The 17,110-nt window shown below is 50.6% G+C and overlaps 3 protein-coding genes across 6 annotated transcripts; 1 reads left to right on the forward strand and 2 right to left on the reverse strand.

The window, feature by feature from the left end:
- Nucleotides 1-1,507: 1,507 nt before the first annotated feature.
- Nucleotides 1,508-3,574, reverse strand: LTB (lymphotoxin beta). Of its 2 annotated transcripts, XM_003985916.6 has the most exons (4): nucleotides 3,329-3,552; nucleotides 2,853-2,904; nucleotides 2,583-2,654; nucleotides 1,508-2,157 (listed from the first exon to the last, which is right to left on the reverse strand). In XM_003985916.6, the coding sequence occupies exons 1-4, from the start codon at nucleotides 3,488-3,490 to the stop codon at nucleotides 1,703-1,705; spliced, it is 741 nt and encodes a 246-aa protein (XP_003985965.1). In that variant the 5' UTR covers nucleotides 3,491-3,552; the 3' UTR covers nucleotides 1,508-1,702. The 2 variants fall into 2 exon arrangements, with proteins under 2 accessions (XP_003985965.1, XP_019685908.1); XM_019830349.3 differs by lacking the exon at nucleotides 2,853-2,904 and having other exon boundaries at nucleotides 2,018-2,157; nucleotides 3,329-3,574.
- A 2,829-nt stretch (nucleotides 3,575-6,403) lies between these two features.
- Nucleotides 6,404-8,196, forward strand: LST1 (leukocyte specific transcript 1). Of its 2 annotated transcripts, XM_045057254.1 has the most exons (5): nucleotides 6,404-6,420; nucleotides 6,596-6,724; nucleotides 7,091-7,192; nucleotides 7,480-7,502; nucleotides 7,987-8,196. In XM_045057254.1, exons 2-5 carry the CDS (start codon nucleotides 6,697-6,699, stop codon nucleotides 8,119-8,121), a joined length of 288 nt encoding a protein of 95 aa, XP_044913189.1. In that variant the 5' UTR covers nucleotides 6,404-6,420; nucleotides 6,596-6,696; the 3' UTR covers nucleotides 8,122-8,196. The 2 variants fall into 2 exon arrangements, with proteins under 2 accessions (XP_044913189.1, XP_006931611.1); XM_006931549.5 differs by lacking the exon at nucleotides 6,404-6,420 and having other exon boundaries at nucleotides 6,580-6,724.
- A 455-nt stretch (nucleotides 8,197-8,651) lies between these two features.
- On the reverse strand, nucleotides 8,652-11,712 carry NCR3 (natural cytotoxicity triggering receptor 3). 2 transcript variants are annotated; one of them, XM_003985976.5, is made up of 4 exons: nucleotides 11,158-11,710; nucleotides 9,131-9,475; nucleotides 8,883-8,990; nucleotides 8,652-8,773 (listed from the first exon to the last, which is right to left on the reverse strand). In XM_003985976.5, the coding sequence occupies exons 1-4, from the start codon at nucleotides 11,198-11,200 to the stop codon at nucleotides 8,727-8,729; spliced, it is 543 nt and encodes a 180-aa protein (XP_003986025.1). In that variant the 5' UTR covers nucleotides 11,201-11,710; the 3' UTR covers nucleotides 8,652-8,726. The 2 variants fall into 2 exon arrangements, with proteins under 2 accessions (XP_003986025.1, XP_019685909.1); XM_019830350.3 differs by lacking the exon at nucleotides 8,883-8,990 and having other exon boundaries at nucleotides 11,158-11,712.
- Nucleotides 11,713-17,110: the final 5,398 nt, after the last annotated feature.

A 17,110-nucleotide genomic window follows, 5' to 3' on the forward strand; every position in this document is an offset into this window, starting at 1 on the left:
GTGCAACCTGACCCAGTTGCTAAGCCTCATCTACCCAATGAAGATTCTGCATGTGGGGCCACGACAGAATAGAGGACCTAAGCTACGTGAGAGCACCTAGCGTAGCACATGGCATAATAAGTGCTCAGTGAATTCTGACTTTCTTCCTTCATACAGCCCCCAGCTGTTCTCTCTGCTTCGGTCTCTCAGTGGGTGGACTTGAAGAGACGAAGGAGGGGCGCCTGGGTGGCTCAGTAGGTTGAGCGTCCGACTTCAGCTCAGGTCATGATCTCACACTTTGTGAGTTCGAGTCCCGCGTCCGGCTCTGTGCTGACAGCTCAGAGACTGGAGCCCGCTTCAGATTCTGTGTCTCCCCCTCTCTCTGCCCCTCCCCTGCTCATGCTTGGTCTCTCTCTGTCTCAAAAATAAATAAAAACATTTTAAAAAATTTAAAAAAAAAAAGAAGAGACAAAGGAAAATTTAAAAAGAGGAATAAGGTGCAGGTGAAGGACTCACGTGCAAACTCTCACAGATTTTCTTGGTGAATGATGAGGGGAGGGACATGAGGTGAGTGAGCTGAAAAGAGAAAAAAAGCACTCTCTGTCCCCAGGAAGACTCTTCTGGACACAGAGTCAAAGACAAATATGGAGTCAGAAATGAAGACCCAGGGAGTGGGAGTCCCCACTGGGTTCAGAAGTTGGCCCTTCCTTCCTGCCAGGGCTGCCAGGCAGGGGGAAACCGTGTGGTCTGCCGCAGTGGGATAACCCACTGGGGTGACCTAGATAGGGCCTTGGGTCCCTCTCTGCCTCCTCCAGCCTGGAGCTGAAAGTGTGTCATGGGGTGATGGGGCTGTTGTTACTCACCCCGGGGCCCCAATACTTGCCAGTGCATGGAAAGCACAGCTGAAGTGCGAACAAGGGGTGAGGACTTTCCATCTCACCCTGGACAGGGCCAGGTGGCCAACAGAGTTTCCCCCTCGAGTTCTCCCTGGTGTCCTCAGGTACCCTCCCCGCCCCAGCTCTCTCTTTCAGTCTCAGGTACCCTCCCCGCCCCAGCTCTCTCTTTCAGTCTCCTCCCTTCACCCCCCAGAGCTGTGTTTTTCCTTGAAGGTAGTGGCTAAAGGGGCCTTCAGGCAACCAGGCAGGCAGCAGGGGAGAAGTGCTAGGCCCTCAGGGATCATTCCTCACTCTGTGCTCCGTCTTCCAGAGCATTGCTTGCCTTCCCCTGTAATGACCCCTGTCACCGATAGAAGGGACCCAAGAGAAAATGCAGTGTGGAGTCTGCTGAGGACTATGTGGCTCTGAGAATAAGGATGGTTGGAGATGCTTTGCGGTTTGAGATCCCCTTCTTCCACCTTCCAAATGGGCTAAGGTTGGGACAAGTGCATTCGGAGGCAGGAGGTGGGTGGGAATGCCACAGATGGCCTTCTCAGAGAGTAGAGGCCATAGGAATTGATTTGATTGTTTCAAGTAACCAGAAAAAGAATATTTTACCAACACTTCTTTACCAACCCTGAATTAAGACATACTAGCATCTCAGCATCTGTATTTGGCAGCACTAAAGGTTTACATTCTTTATTTTCTTCAGGCTCGAAATCAATTTTCAAACAGTCTCCTACATTTTTCCCACTGCCACGGGGTCCCTGGAGGCCGGGTCCCCAATATCTGGGCTGGGTCACACATTCCAGCCATGCAGTCGCTTTCCCCGGGGCCGCAAGCGGCCCTCACCCCACCATCACAGCCCCAAAGAAGGTCTTCCCTCTCCTGTAGTCCACCATATCGGGGTGACTGATATTGACGTACACCCTCTCGCCCCTCCGGAGCTGTACCAGGCCCCCGAAGCCCACACTCGTGTACCAGAGAGGCCCGTACTCGTGCGTCCGGGACGGGTCCAAGACCGGGGTCACGGTCTCTGCGCCCTCCAGCAGCAGCTCGGGAGTCCCCGGTCCATACGCGCCCCCCGTCCGGTACAGCCGGCTGCGCAGCGTGACCGAGTGGTCAAGGAGGCCCCCGCCGGCAGGGGGCGCCCGACCCCGGTAGCCGACGTGACAGTAGAGGTAATAGAGGCCGTCCTGTGGGAGCGCCAGTCCCTCGGCGCCGGAGAACTGCGTCCCGCTCCTCAAAAACGCCTCTTCTTTCTTGGCCTCCCAGCCTAGCCCCTGCCCCTTCGTCCAGGCACCTGCGGAGAAACGGGCCTGTCGGCTCTCGGGAACCCCATCCCAGAGGAATGATCTAGGCCCGGGACTTCTGGGAGGGTGAGCATGAAGGAGAATGGGGACTTTCAACCCCCTGCAGGGACTTTCAACCTCCCACCCCCCGCCGGAGACGGGAGTGGGGGATGGTGGGGGGCGAAGGCCGTGGTGCCACCCCTGCAATGATTATGACTAAGGGGACTAATAGCACCAGAGTGTGGGGTACGGGGCGCTGTGGTGGGGAGATCCAGGCCAGGTTTTGCCTGCTCCAGGAGGGAAGCAAGAAGCGAATAGGGGAGAAGGGTTAGGGACAAGCGGTGGTGAAGCAGGTCGGAAACACAGCCCCGCAATAACGGAGCAAAGGGATTCGGGCGGGCAGAACTGCACCCTTGACTATCTATGAGATCCTTACCTATGAGGTGGGCAGCTGGGAGCCTGGAGCTGAAATCTTTTCCTGCCTCTTCCTCTGGCAGCACCTGTGTCCCTGGAAGGGGCGAAGAGTCCACGATTGGGGGCCAGGGTGGCCATCCATGCATGGTCCCCCTGAGAGGACCGGGCGCCAGGGCCCAAGGATGGGGCACCTGGATTCCGGGAGGAAAAGCTCTTCTGGGGATGCAGATGAATGGGAGCTGGGCATCCCTGAAGGGCTGGAGCAGGGGAGGGGGTGATGGTCTGCTCTTACCCAATCGCTGCTGGGCCTGGGCCTGTGCCCCCGGGTCAGCCGTCCCTGTTACCTGGGTGGGTGGGGTCACAGTGCCCAGAGTTCAGTTTTAGCTGATGCCAACCCCACCCCTCCCAACATAAACCCAAGCTCCAGGCCTAGGGTTTTTCCTACCAGTCCCATCCCCAACATACATCTATCTCCCTGGAAGGGAGAACAAGCAGAACATGTGTACTTGGGCAGAGACAGAGGCCTGAGTATGTCTTGGGAAGAGGAGAACAGCCAGCCAGACAGCAAGGAAGGAGCTTGGAGATATCAGAACACAACAGCATCACAGGATCTTGGAAAGAGGGCCAGCAAAGAGACGGACAAGGCATCCCCACCGAGGACGGCCAGGCCAACTGAGCAGGATGGGGCAAGAGGCCCCCCAGGCATAGCCAGAGATAAGTGAGCCTCAGCCACATACAGCCCTCCTAGGGCTGGTTGCAGCTACTCACCTGTCCTCCCTGCTCTTGGGGCACCAAGGCCAGCACAGCCAGGACAGTGATAGGCACAGCCAGCAGCAGGGTCACCAGGGAGGTGGCTCCTGCCACAGCCAGCAGGAGGCAGCCCTTCCCCTGGGGCCTCCTACCCCGGCCCTCTAGCCCCAGTGTCCCCATGGAGACTGAGCCAGGGCCAGGGCAGGGGGGCTTTCATACCTCAGGGGTGGGGCCACCCCCTCCCCATAGACCCACACACCTGGCTGGGACTTTCCGCACACCCCTGCTCCCCTCACCCAGCTTCCTGTTTACCCAGAGCTGGGGTGGGGCAGCTGGATGCCCGGGTTCTCTGAACTGGGGAAGGAGTTGGGGTGAAGAGACAGGCTTGTAGGTTAGAGCTGGAGGGGGGCCTTAGAGATCATCTGGTTCAGCAGGGAGGGAAACTGAGGCCCAGGGAGGGAAGGCAGCTTACAGAAAGTCAGGCAACAAAGCTGCAATGAGAACACAGAAGTCCAGATTTCCAGGACAGTCTGCATTCTTCTACACCCCGGCGGTGGGTGCTGGAGGAAGGACTGTGTCCATGTCCTTGAGAACTTGAGGGATGGATGGCTGCGTTCCTGAGAAGAACTTATGCCCACACTGGACCAACCTCCTCCTTCCATTCCCTTGCTCATCCCTAACCCCGAGAGCCTGGTGAGCAGCAGAGTTCAGCCCGTCCACAGAAATAGCAGCTGAAAGGGGCCTCAGCCTCACCACTGACTATCATCTCGCTGAGGAGGGATGGAAATGAGCATCACCTCCCTTGCTACACAGAGTGTAGACAGGAGAGCGGTGAGGCATAGCCCCACCTCAAAGAGCCTTGCTGTCTAGCATGAGCCCCATCCATTCAGTAGGTGAGACTAAATGTTTATGAATAAATGAAGAAAGGACAAATGAATGAATGAGCAAAACAAAGCAACAAGGATCCAACAAATGGTATGGTAGACAGTGCAGTGGGAGTTACAGGGAGGAAGGACCAGGTCCAAGGAAGTTGGAGGTGGTCCTAGATCATCACCCCATCTCTGTCATCAAGTAATAATAATAATAATAATAATAATGCTATTATACAAGTAGCAGTTAGCACATGGTTGCCACTGACCTACACACTTTATGCATAGAAATTCTTTTAATCCTGACACAAACCTTAAGAAACTGAGGCACAGAGAGGTTAAGGAACTTCTAGAAGGCCACACAGTAGTGGCAGAGTCAGGATTTGAACCCAGGCTATCTGCCTCCAGAGCCCTGACCACAAGACAGTTTAAAAGCTGAATGCTGACTTCAGATTTGTGCATTTTAGTGTATGTAAATCTTGCCTTCCTCAGCCCCCCAAAAAAGAAATGGGGAAACAAAAGCTTGACTCAAGTCAACGATAAGCATGGTAAAAAGGTTTAGAGGCAGGGGTGCCTGGGTGGCTCAGTTGACTGAGCGTCTGACTTTGGCTCAGGTCATGGTCTCACGGTTCATGAGTTCAGCCCTGCATCAGGCTCTCTGCTGTCAACGCAGGGAGCCTGCTTCAGATCCTCTGTCACGTTCTCTCTGCCCCTCCCCTGCTTGCACAACGTGCGCTCACTCTCTCTCAAAAATAAATAAACGTTTAAAAATTAGTTAACTTTTAAAAAGGTTTAGAGGTAAAATGTACTGATGTTTGCAACTTTGAAAGGTATCAAAAAATGAGATAGATAGGTATGTAATAAAGCACTATAGAAAATGTCGGTTTTAGAGTCTACGTGGTAGGGATATGTTCACTGTAAAATTGTCTCAATTTTGTTCTGTTTGAGCATTTTAATAATAATAAAATGTGTTAAAATTTTTTTCAAAAACAACCCTAAATATTGCCCACCATCCAGCATGGGGAACCTTGGGGGGGGGGGGTGGGGGGAGGGGGAAGAAATGCCAGGAAGTTTCTGAATTTGAAGAAGGAAATGCAAATGCATGTGGACGCAAGCATCAGACATCCTCCTTTTCCTCTTGCCTCCACATGAGGTCCCCAGTCTTCACCCTCCTCAAGAACTGGGTGTGCAGTCCTCCAGCACCCATCTCCCTCTCCATCTCAGTACCACTAAGAGGCCTTCATCTAGGTCTCTGTCCAGAAGTTTTTGGATCACTGCCCTTATTTTTGTGCTCAACCGCAGAATGCTGCCTCCTACAAGAAGTCCACCTAGATTGTCCACACTTCCTTTCCCAACACCGACTCGCCATCAGCTTTCTGTCCTAGACTATCAGCAGTACTCATGTACATCTAGTCTCTCGTCTGTCTACTGGTCTGTCTACCAGCAGGCCGCAGACTCTGGATAAGCGGGGAGAGAGCAGGAACCCTGGGGAGCAGGGGGGGGGGGAGGGGGGAGGGGGAGGGGAGGCAGTCACACCCCACAGTGAGGTGAAGCTGAGGGAAGAGAGTACGGCTTTGAGGTTCCCGGGGCCCTGGAGTCATCTGCTGTCCAGCCTCTGCCTCTGCTCCCTAAAGAATTTAATACAATCCACTTCTGCCCCCACTTCTCTTCGTGGCTACCTCAGGCTCTCTCCTCTCCACCTGTGTTTCTGCTCCCCAATCCAACCACACGCATACCCCCAGCATTCTTCTTCAACCCAGGAGGGTCCCAGTTTCTAGACCCTGGTCAGTGCAGCTGGCTCTGGTGTGAAGTCAGCTACCCCCTCTTTGTCCTCAAACAGGAACCAGTGGTTACGGGGCAGGAAGTGCCTGAGGGGAAGTTATGGGGCCCAGACACTCCTCCATGCCCTACTTCAGCCCTAGCAGTATCTGCCCATGGGAAGTGGCTCTCCACCCGAATTGGGCCCTGCTCTCCTGAGTGGCTCTGGGGCTGGGGGAGCGGCCCCAACTGCCAGATAGTCCTGGACACCACCCTCCCTGTTTTTCACGGGTCCACACACACACTCAAAACCGTGTTTCCTCCTCCTCCAACAGCCACTCACCAGAACCTAAAACCATCCCGTGCTGGAGAGGCCCCTATGAACTACCCGGTCAGCCGAGGGCAGAGGAATAGGGGTATATGCTGGGGCTGACACAGCTGGCTTTGAACCCCAGCTCTGCCACTTCTGGGCTGGACCTCCTTGTAAGTAAGAGTCTGAACTCAAGCCTGAGGTTCCCCACCAGGGAAACAGGCACCGTAGTACCCCACGTTGTGGGGATTCGCAGTGACAAATGGAAAGTGCCCGGTTCAGGGTTGGCACATAAGTGGGGCTCCTCAGCCCTGGAACAATTGTAACAGAGGGCCCCGCACTTCACAGATGAGGAACTTGAGGCACGTGACTCTCCCCGGGGCCATTTAGCCTAGCAGAGCAGGGACCAGGTTTCCTGACTTCCAGGCCAGTCTTCAGTGCTCGACCTAATGGCAGCTTATAAGGAATGGAAAGAGGGTAAGGTAGCCCTCTGCACAGGGGAGGGTTGTGGGTAAACAGCAGTGTGTGCGTTCATGAGTAGGTGGTCAGAGGACACTCGGTCCAGGTGGGCAGGGGACCTCATGGGGAGGCCCAGAGACGGCACAGATGGCAGTGGGAAGCCTCTGAGGGGCCGGTGGTCATGGGTGTGGGTGAGGTAACAGGTGAGAGGTGGGCACCTCTGGTAGGAGGTGAGATAAACCAGATCCGGATGAAGAATCTGAGTCTGCTTTTCTGCCTCTAACGCTGTTGGATAGGGAAGCTGAGATACCCTCGGCCAACCAGGAGGATGGGGGAAGCTGAAGGGAGAAATGGGTCCCTGATACCTACCCCTTCTCGCCGCAGGTATATGCCTTTACTTATTTGGCAGCAGCCTGGGGCTGGGGGGGCTCCTGCTCCTGGCTGTGGTCGTTCTGTCTGCCTGTCTGTGTCGGCTCCATCGGAAAGGTGAGCCCCAGCCTCACCTCCCTCATTCGCCCACCACAATGCCCCGTGTTGCCCCCACGCACCCCCTCTCCCGCTGCTTTCCCAGAAGGCCCCGTCAATTCCCACACACCCTGGGAGAGGAGGGTGGGAGAGAGGGGAGGACGGTGTCCAAAGAGAGAGGCAGGCGGGCGTTTGGTTTGGGCCATGGGAACCACAGAGATGTCAGCAAGTGAGGCAACACCGCTGGGGTTGGGAGAGTGATGGGGGAAGGGGGGGGGGGGCCTGCTGAGTTTCTTCTTTTCTTCCAGTGAGGAGGCTGGAGAGGAGCTGGGTGAGTCTGGGGGCAGGGGAGTGGGTGATGGGGACGAGCAGGCTGAGGGCTGAGAAGGGAGAGCAAGAGAAGAGAGGGAACACAGGGGCACGAGAGAGCCAGAGATGCAGAGAAAAAAAGGGGGAGAAAAAGAGAAATAAGGATGAGAAGAAAAGCAGAGAGAAAGGGTATAGAGAAAGGAAAAGGTAATAAGAAAGGAGAAAGAGTGTGGAGAGCAGTGAGAGAGACAGAGAGTGAGAGAGAAAATCAGATGGAGAAGGAGAGAGATGCAGGGGGAGGGAAAAAGAGAGAGAATAATGACAACAGAGACGCAGGGAGGAAGGCAATGAGAGAAATGAGCAGGAGTTTAGGCTGGCAGAGACAGAGGGCAGCGAGCACTGAGGAGGCAATGAGGTACAGCGGGGTGGGCAGCAGCACAAGGAAGGACCCAGGGGAGGGGGCTCCTCCGGTGACCTCCCAGCAGCACCTTCTACCCTCGCACCAGGCCCAGCTCTCAGAGCAAGAGCTCCACTACGCATCTCTGCTGTCCGTGCCTTGCCGTGAGGGGCCTGGCCTCAGCCAAAGGGAAGGCTCCAAGGAGGACCCCAGCAGTGACTATGCCTGCATTGCCAAGAACTAATCCACCTGAGCTCCCCCAAACGCCTTCCCCCAACCCAGGACTGTGGCCCACCCAGTAAAGACCGTGGTCTCACCACCTTCTGTGCCTTGGGGTTCTCAGTTCAACTCAACTCAGTCCCATTTCAGCATGACCGCCATCAAAACTTAAGCAAGGTTATCTTCCCACCCACTCTGGGGTCGAGTAGTGATTTCTCGGGTGTTTAGGAACCCAAGCTTCCCTGAAGTCCAGAAAGAGTACATGTGTGAGCCTGGCTGGAATGGGGAGTTAACAGGTGGGGCTAATCCGATCCCATATGCCCCATTTCTCAGGAGAATCAGACCTAGCCCCCTGCACCCCAGAGAGGTGGAGGTGTTGAGTCCTGGATGGTGATGGGAGAGGCTCCAGACACAATTACTGGGAAGGTCGCTCCTTGGACCTTTCCAGGCCAGGCTTGGCAGAAGGGAGAGTTAGGAAGAGTCAGGGGACCCCAGAGAGGGACATTTTGGGGTACCTGGAGAATGGAAAAGGAAAAACATGAGACTCATAAGGAGTTAGTGGTGGGGCAGAGAAGGATTTATTGGGGTCTCTTGAAGAGGGTTGGGATGGCTGAGGTCTCGAATCACTCATCAGAGGCCATCTGAGGAGTGGCAGCATGTTCCCAGGTGACAGTGGCCTGCAGGAGAGACAACAGGGGTTGCCCATCGCCACAGCCCTCCTCTTCCTGGTCTCTGTCTCCCCCTCCTCCAGCTCTCTTCCACCATTGCCCTGGCCCCATTCCTTACATTTGCCTTGGTAATAGATGGTGCTGCCCATGGCCACAGAGATAAAGCTGAAGGCATAGAATGCCGCCCGAAGGAGGAGGACTGTGCTGGCCCCCAGCCAAGGAGGTCCTGAATGTAGGCGGTAGAAGGAAGGGCTTGGTAAGGGGGGGGCCTCAAGAAGAAGCATGCACAGGCTCAGGGAGGGACAGAGAGCAGGAGGCCTCAGGGAAAGATTCCCAACTTCCGGGGAGAGGGGCCTCCCACCTCACCTTTTTCTATCACCAGCAGAGTCCCATTCCCTGTTCCAGCACCAAGACCCAGCACCTCCACCCTGCACACGTAGACTCCAGTGTCACAGTCTTGGGTATCCCAGATGTGCAGCTCAGCCTGGTGGTCACAGAGGAAACGGGAAGAGGCAAGAGGGGCCAGGCGGCCCCTGAACTCTGGCGTCTCATTCCTCACTTCCTTCCCTGGGGCCACCTTGTCCCGGTACCACGCGACAGAGCCAATGGCCAGTCTCCCTCTGCTGGCATTGAAGGAGCAGGGCAAGAGGGCAGCAGAGCCCTCCTGGGTACGAATCTCAGGGGGCTGGAACACCCAGAGAACACAGGATCCTGGCAGGCAGAGAGAAGACCCAGAGAAATGCCTCCCCACTTACAGTAAAGAGAAAGGACCAAGAGCTTGCCGTAGAATATCCCAGCTGTGTCCCCAACTCACGGAGGACCCAGAGGGCCAAGCACTTTGGTACCTCATGAAACCCTTTTCTCTCCACCAGGCTAATTTCTTAACATTGCTTATTTAAATAGTTTTTCGGGGGCACCTGGGTGGCTCAGTCACTTGAACATCTAACTTTTGATTTTGACACAGACCCAGGGTCATGGGATGGAGCCCCCATGTCGTGCTCTGTGCTGAGTGTGGAGCCTACTTAAGATTCTCTCTCCCTCTGTCCCTCTTCCCTGATCAATCATGCTCTCTCTCTAAAATAAATAAATATTGGTGCACCTGGGTGGCTCAGTCAGTTAAGCACCTGACTCTTGGTTTCAGCTCAGGTCATGATCTCACAGTTTGTGAGTTCAAGCCCCATGTGGGGCTTTGCACTGACAGTGCAGAGCCTGCTTGAGATTCTCACTCTCTCTCTCTCTCTGCCCCTCCCCTGCTCATGCTCGCTCTCGCTCTCTCTCTCTCTCTCTCTCTCTCAAAATAAATAAACCTTTAACAAAATATTTAAAATAAATAAATAATAAAAATTAATTTTTCAAATTCTTTCTTATACCAACTGTCATCCTTGCCCCCTCCCATCACTCCCCTGCTACATTCACTAGTAGGTTCTTGCTGAAATTTAACCTGTCACATTAAAATTGAAGTTCATTGATGAACGTGGCTCCCTAGTTAACTAATAATTAACTATATTATTCCAGGTATTATTTTCACACCAGTGACATACTATATATAGTACACCACCCTTGCTACTTTGTTTTTTGTTAAAGAGCATTAACTAATTAAGTCTTCTGGTGACGACGTGGCTATAATTGATGAAAATCCCTAACTCATCCAAATTGATGAATTAAACCAATTAGTAAAATCTCCAATTGGATTCTCTAGTTGATGAAATTCACCTGCCATTCTTCTATTTCAGAAGTTCTCAAATTTAAGAGCACATGGGAATCACCCAGAGTGTTTGTTCAAATAGATTCCTGGGCCCTACCCCCAGAGACATTTACTCAGTGGTTTTAGAGTAGGGCCTGAGAATTTGCCCCAGGTTCCCAGCTGATGCTAAAACTTTGGGTCTGGAGTCCACACTGCATGTAGTTAATGGATATGACTCATAGTTAAAGTCTCTCAGTTAATTAAAATCAGTTTCATTAAGAAACTTCCCTTAGAGTTAATTAGGTCTCCCAAACTCCTAATTACATCTAGACCCTAGATAATAAGACTTGTTTAATAGGCTTATTAAGCTCATCAAATTAAAATTGACCCCTTCAGAAAAAAAATTCACCTCTTCCTTCTTTAAGCCCTTTATACTGGTTCTTTCAACTTTATCTTACTAGGGTGGCAGCTGAGAAGAAAGGGCCTCTGGGATGGAAGCTGGGGAGTGACGCTCCCAGCGGACAACACGGAGACATGGAGGGAATTGTGAACTGGGGGGTGTCCGCGTTGCATCAGCTTTACGGAGGGCCCCACCTGCTCCCAGTTTCCTTTCCTGGCCACTCCCCTCAGGCCTCCAGGTCAGCCTCCCCCCATCCACCCTCCTCCCAGCCGCACACCCCCTCAGGGTTCTGGGAGAAAGCCCTCTCACCTGGATGGACCATGATAACGATGAGCAACAGCATCCGGGGCATGTCAGAGGGTGTTTGTTTCAATTGGCGAGGGGGACCTGAGCGGTAAGCTCTGGGTGGAGAAAGAACAACCTACTACTCGTGGCCAGGGTTGCCAGATGGAGGTGGGGAGCTTCCTATGACACACGGGACTCTCACATCACTTGTCAAAGACCTCAACTGCCTAGGACCTCAGGCATCAAATTCTTGCCTCCCTGAGGAGAGAGGATGCTGCTAATGGCAGTATCTGGGTCACTAGGAGGTAGGGGCAAAACATGGTCAAGTGACCCAAGTGTTTGAGGGCTAGGGTGGGGCTTAGATGGCTGCTAACACGAGGGTGGGTGGGTGAGACCAGGATGTGGTTCCCCTATCTTCTGAGGTTCAAGAAGACCAACGCTTTACTCAGAATAAGGCTCCAGAAACCCTCCTGGGCTCAGAGCTAACCTACTTCCCCTCATCTTGGCTCAGCAGTGCCCAGGCCCATCCCATCTGTTCCCTTTAGGCTGGCCCTCCCCCAAGGCTGCTCTAGAAATTCTATAATGGAGGGGATTAGGAGAAGCAAGCTGATTGGTGGTGGCAGCAGGTGGTTGCTAGGGTCTTTGTTTGGAAGGTTCATTTGCATAGCAATCAACCTGTTTTACTTAGATTGTGTGGACTTGGGTGGTTTGGCCAAGTGCAAGGGATGGAGAGATTTGTACTCTTTCATATTCAGGTCTCCATTAAAGGAGTATACCTCTCGCTGAGGGCTGCTTTACCCTATTGTGTTCTGCAAGCACTTATCACTCACCAGTAAACCGACTCATTTATTATTTTATTCACTACTTAGCTAGCATTTCTTGAGAAACTACCAAGTGCTCATTACATGAAAAATACTCTTACAGACACTAAGGAAAGACATTGAGTTCATAACTCCAGGGTTATGTAGGGAATGGTACAAGAATATACCACACATTCTTGTAAATGCATTACACACCAAATGAGATAGCACAGCATCTAGAAAAGGAGGGTTACGTATACAATGCTCCTCATGAGACATGGGCACAAAGGGTTAGGGTTAGGGTTAGGGTTAACAACCCTCACCCCACAGTTCTGGCTCCTTTTATATTAATACATCTTCTTCCCTTTGTGTCCCTGTTTCTAGCTCTGTTTCACAATACATTCGTGGATTGCAATTCCCAGTCTTCCCTGCAGTGATCTGGAGTTTTGTCTTGGGGAAACAGTAATCGCATGGTTAAGAATGCTGGCTTGGAGTCAGGCTGGGTTCTAATGCAAAATCCCCAACAAACTAGTTATATGATCTTGAACAAATTATTTAACCTCTCTGAACCACCTGCACAAGAACATAGGCCACATAATCTGGGAAGGACTGACTTGATCTTTCTCCATCAGGAGACTGGCTTCCTCTTCAGGGCCTCTAACCTGAGGGTGTGGAATTGAGGTGTCATGGCTAGGCAAGGGCTGCCCCCTGGTGGTCATGGAGCCTGGGGAGTCCTGAGACACCCAGAAGTGGTTTTTCTCAAAAGGGCCTGAATTCCAGCTTCCGTCCAGTCCCTTACCTTGCCTCATCCTATCAACAGACCATCTCCACCCCAAAGAGTCAATACGGAAGAAATGGTTTCTTCTACTCAACTATGATAAGCAACTTGAGGAGGGAGCAGAAATCACCACCAGTGGACTGGGGCTGTAGGGCTGGGAAGCGCCACTGGCCTGAAGATAAAACTCCATACTTCTACAGTACAGGCTCAATCACATGGCACTGCTCCATGTCTCAGGACAATGCGGCTTTGAAGTCAAGTCAGCCTAAGTTGGAGCCCTGGTTCCCCTGCTTACACATCTGTGAATGTGAATAGCATCTGTCAATTTCCAGACTTCACTGTCCTGGATGCTCAGTGTATGTTAGTCCCTAGCCCCTCCCCAGTCTGGGGCTAGGATGACCATGGTTAAGCTCTGCCTGAACTCAAGGGTATCTTGCTCTCTCTACCTCTTTTCTGTACCTAAGATTTCCAATATCCAAAAATGTTGTGGATTCCAAAGATTGTACTTGGATTTTTTTTTTTAAGTCCATCTACAATAAATCCTAGTAGAAGTGTAGATTCAAGGACCCTTTTCAATAACTCTGAGACTCTCTAAGGAACTTTAACCTGCAGGACAGGAACTGATGCACTAATCAGCACAAGGATGCAATTTTTTACCAGGGACTCAAGAGGAAAGCCAATGAATAAAGAAGTTGTGAAGTAGATGTATATACATCTGTGATCTAACTTATTTATTTATTTATTTATTTATTTATTTATTTATTTATTTGAAACCAACTTTTTTTTTTAAAGATTTTATTTTTAAGTAGTCTCTATACCCAACACGGGGCTTGAATTCACAACCCCAAGATCAAGAGTCCATGCTTTACTGACTGAGCCAGCCAGGCACCCCTCTGATCCAGCTTCTTTAACACCTCACTCTAGGCTGCCTTGAGGGTGGCCAGGACCAATTAACAAATAACTCAGAGCTCAGAGCAGGAAAAGAGGTGAAGACACAGAAGGAACTCTGGAATCCTAGCACAGCCACCCCACCTCACCTGGGGTTCCTTCCTGTGTTGGTAGTGGTGAGATGTGGTGGACTTCTCCTCTGGCCAAGTCTTTTTAAACATTTTCAACTAATTCGTGGCCCCCAGGTTCTACTTTCAACCTCTAACCACAGCTACTCTTGAGGTTCCTGCATCGGACCTCACCACCTTCAGTCTCCTTGCCCTCATTGTCTAATCTCCTTCACATTCACCAAGAGCAGGCACCTAACTCTCTAGCTTCCTCTCTGTTCCAGCCTCTGCTATCTCTCTGGGAGACTCAATGTCCATGTAAATGGTATTTCTAAACATTGAGGTGTAATTCTTTGCAGTAAAATGCACAGATCTTAGATGTACAGTTTGATATCCTCTGGCAAATCTACACATCCATGTAAACAACATTGCAAATGAGATACAGATCATTTCCATCACCCCAGAAAATTCCCCCATGTCTCTTTTAGGTCAATCCCTCTCCCCTCCCAGAACCAACCACTGATTTATACCCCTGTAGATTTATATCCCTATATTATGCCTCTATTCTTGAACTTCATGTAAGTGTAATCATATAGTACACACTCCTGCATATGGCTTCTTTCAGTCTGTATAATGTCTGTGAGATTCATTTATTGTTGCATGTATCGGTAGCTTGGTTGTTTGTTGTTTTTTTTTTTAATGCTTATTTATGCATTTTTGAAAGACAGCAGGAGAGGGGCAGAGAGAAAAAGAGACAGAGAATCCCAAGCAGGCTCCGCGCTGTCAGTGAATAGCCCCATGTGGGGCTCAAACTCATAAACCATGAGATCAAAACCTGAACTGAAATGAAGAGTCTGATGTTGGGGCATGTGGGTGGCTCTGTCAGTTAAGCATCTGACTTCAGCTCAGGTCATGATTTTGCGGTCCTTGGGTTAGAGTCCCACATCAGGCTCTGTGCTGACAGCTCAGAGCCTGGAGCCTGCTTCGGGTTATGTGTCTCCCTCTCTCTCTGCCCCTCACCCACTCACTCTCTGTCTCTCGAAAATAAATAAACGTTAAAAAGAGAGAGACAGAGAGAGTCTGATGCTTAGCTGACTGAGTCACCCCGGTGCCCCAGTAGCCTGTTCCTTTTTATTGCCAAGTGGTATTCCATAATACAGATGTACCACAGTTTATTTATCCACTCATCTAATGATGTGCAACTGGGTTGTATGAACATTCTCACATGTCTTGCAAATGATCTTTCAATACACTAATTTCACAGTTGCTCTACCTTGTCTACTCCAACCACCACCTTGATTCTACATGGCCTACACCGTAAGTCATGTTACCACGGTTGGAATCTTACCTCCCCTTTCCCAGGGACATAAATCGATCAGGCCTGAGTCCCTCCAGACTCCTGTAACCTATGCATGTGCTTTCACACACAATTCAGCTGTTGGAGACTTCTGAGTTTTTTCTCTTTCACTTTCATTCAACAAATTTTGAATTTACCATCTACCATGGGGCTCACCTAGGCAATCTTGTTGTACGTAGCCAGTTTTTACTACTTCTTATTCCCTGTCAAGTCTCCAGTCTGTATCTCCATCTCCGTCTACACCTTCACCTCAGGCCTCTTTTTTTTTTTTTTTACATTGTTTAAAATTTATTTTTGATAGAGACAGAGCACAAGTGGGGAAGGGCAGAGAGAGACAGATACACAGAATCCAAGGCAGGTTCCAGGCTCTGAGCTGTCAGCACAGAGCCTGATGCGGGGCTCTAACTCACAAACCGTGAGATCATGACCTGAGCCAAAGTTGGACGCCTAACCGACTGAGCCACCCAGGTGCCCCTTAGGCCTCTTTCTTGACACCTGAGTCCAGAATATCTACCTGCCCTCTAGATATCTCCTCCAGAGTGTTTCACAGGCATTTCAAAATCATCCGTGTCCACCCAAACTGGGTCAGCTTCCTATATTCCCCATCTCGGTGAATGGAAACACAGTCCACCCCATCACTTAAGGTAAAAACGTGGAATTTATATGGGCGCCTGGGTGGCTCAGTCAGTTGAACGTCCAACTTCGGCCCAGGTCATGATCTCACAGTTTGTGGGTTCAAGCCCCACGTCGGGCTGCATGCTGACAGCTCAGAGTCTGGAGCCTGCTTGGGATTCTGTCTCTCTCTCTCTCTCTCTCTCTGCCCCTCCCTGGCTTGTGCTGTCTCTCAAAAATTAGTAATTAAACATAAAAAAAAAAAAACCTGGGATTTGTGTTTTTCTACTTTCTCCCTCAGTTCCCCGATCCTATCCATCTCCAAATCCTGTCCATTCTGCCTCTGAAATATCTTGGGTATTTTCCCACCTCTTAATTCTCACTGCTAGTCAAGGCCCTCGTTACCTCAGTACGAAACTAGTACAATTGCTTCTCTAATGGACAGTGTGGTTTCTTCTCAATATCCATTCCACACCTCCCTCTCCAAGCGTGGAGGCTCAACCATCCATTCAACAATGCTTTTACTGTGTTCCGTCCACATGCCAGACATTCTGTCTTCATCTTCCCTATGTCTTTCTTCACCTCTCCCCTTCTCTTGTATCTCCCACATCTGTGTCCACAACTCCTTCTTCTCACTATCTTTATTCGTATAACTTGTTTCTTCCCTATGTCTCTATCCACACCCTATATCTCTCTACACATCTTTACCCAGCCCCCCTCACCCCTACACACATACATTTGCTTATTCACTAATTCATTCATTCAGCAAATATTTGGTGAGTGCCTACCATGTGCCAGGTACCTATCTCTCCAGTCCTGTCTCTCTCTTCCCCCATTTCTCTCTATATTCTTTCTGTTTCCCCATCTTCCAGCACATCTCTTTCCCCCACCCATCTCACTCTCCTCCTCCCCATTTCTCTCTGGGTGGGGGAATGAGCCAAGGCTGGCAACGCACTCACCTTTTTTCCTCTGGGGACCCATTGCTACCTCTACCAAAAAGCATTCCCTGACTCCACCAGACTGGCTGGGACCACTCCCAGATGCCCTCAGATTCTCAGTACAAGGTTCTTTAAAAAAAATAAATAAATAACCTACAATATTAAAGGAAAACTTTAACTCACGTCCATCAGAAACTGACAAATCAAACAGGCAAATAATTACTAACAACACAGAAGAGTGAAACTGGATAGTTAACAAGCTTGATCTAGAAGAAATATGTAGGATCCTAGAAAAACTAGAAAATATGTATTTTTTTTTCAGGTACAACATAGACACTTAGAAAAAAAAGAATCAAAATCATATAAACCACAATTGCTGCCCAAAAGCCATGACAATTTAAGAACAATAACAAAGAATATTTATTATATGCTTAGAAATTTTTTTAATGTTTTTTAATGTACTTTTAAACTTTAGAAATCTACCTGTAATGAAAATG

The sequence above is a fragment of the Felis catus genome, chromosome B2 (genome assembly GCF_018350175.1).
Source record: "Felis catus isolate Fca126 chromosome B2, F.catus_Fca126_mat1.0, whole genome shotgun sequence".
Lineage (NCBI taxonomy): Eukaryota > Metazoa > Chordata > Mammalia > Carnivora > Felidae > Felis > Felis catus.

Coding starts and splice junctions, on each gene's coding strand:
- NCR3 (XM_003985976.5), bottom strand. CDS start 11,200: ATGCCCCGGATGCTGTTGCTCATCGTTATCATGGTCCATCCAG. Junction 8,991..9,130: donor TCTGCTGGTGATAGAAAAAG/GTGAGGTGGGAG, acceptor GCCTACATTCAG/GACCTCCTTGGCTGGGGGCC. Junction 8,774..8,882: donor CATCTATTACCAAGGCAAAT/GTAAGGAATGGG, acceptor TCTCTCCTGCAG/GCCACTGTCACCTGGGAACA.
- LST1 (XM_045057254.1), top strand. CDS start 6,697: ATGGCAGCTTATAAGGAATGGAAAGAGG. Junction 7,193..7,479: donor GTGTCGGCTCCATCGGAAAG/GTGAGCCCCAGC, acceptor CTTTTCTTCCAG/TGAGGAGGCTGGAGAGGAGC. Junction 7,503..7,986: donor GGAGGCTGGAGAGGAGCTGG/GTGAGTCTGGGG, acceptor CCCTCGCACCAG/GCCCAGCTCTCAGAGCAAGA.
- LTB (XM_003985916.6), bottom strand. CDS start 3,490: ATGGGGACACTGGGGCTAGAGGGCCGGGGTAGGAGGCCCCAGGGGAAG. Junction 2,655..2,852: donor CCAGGCCCAGCAGCGATTGG/GTAAGAGCAGAC, acceptor CGCCCCTTCCAG/GGACACAGGTGCTGCCAGAG. Junction 2,158..2,582: donor CCCAGCTGCCCACCTCATAG/GTAAGGATCTCA, acceptor GTTTCTCCGCAG/GTGCCTGGACGAAGGGGCAG.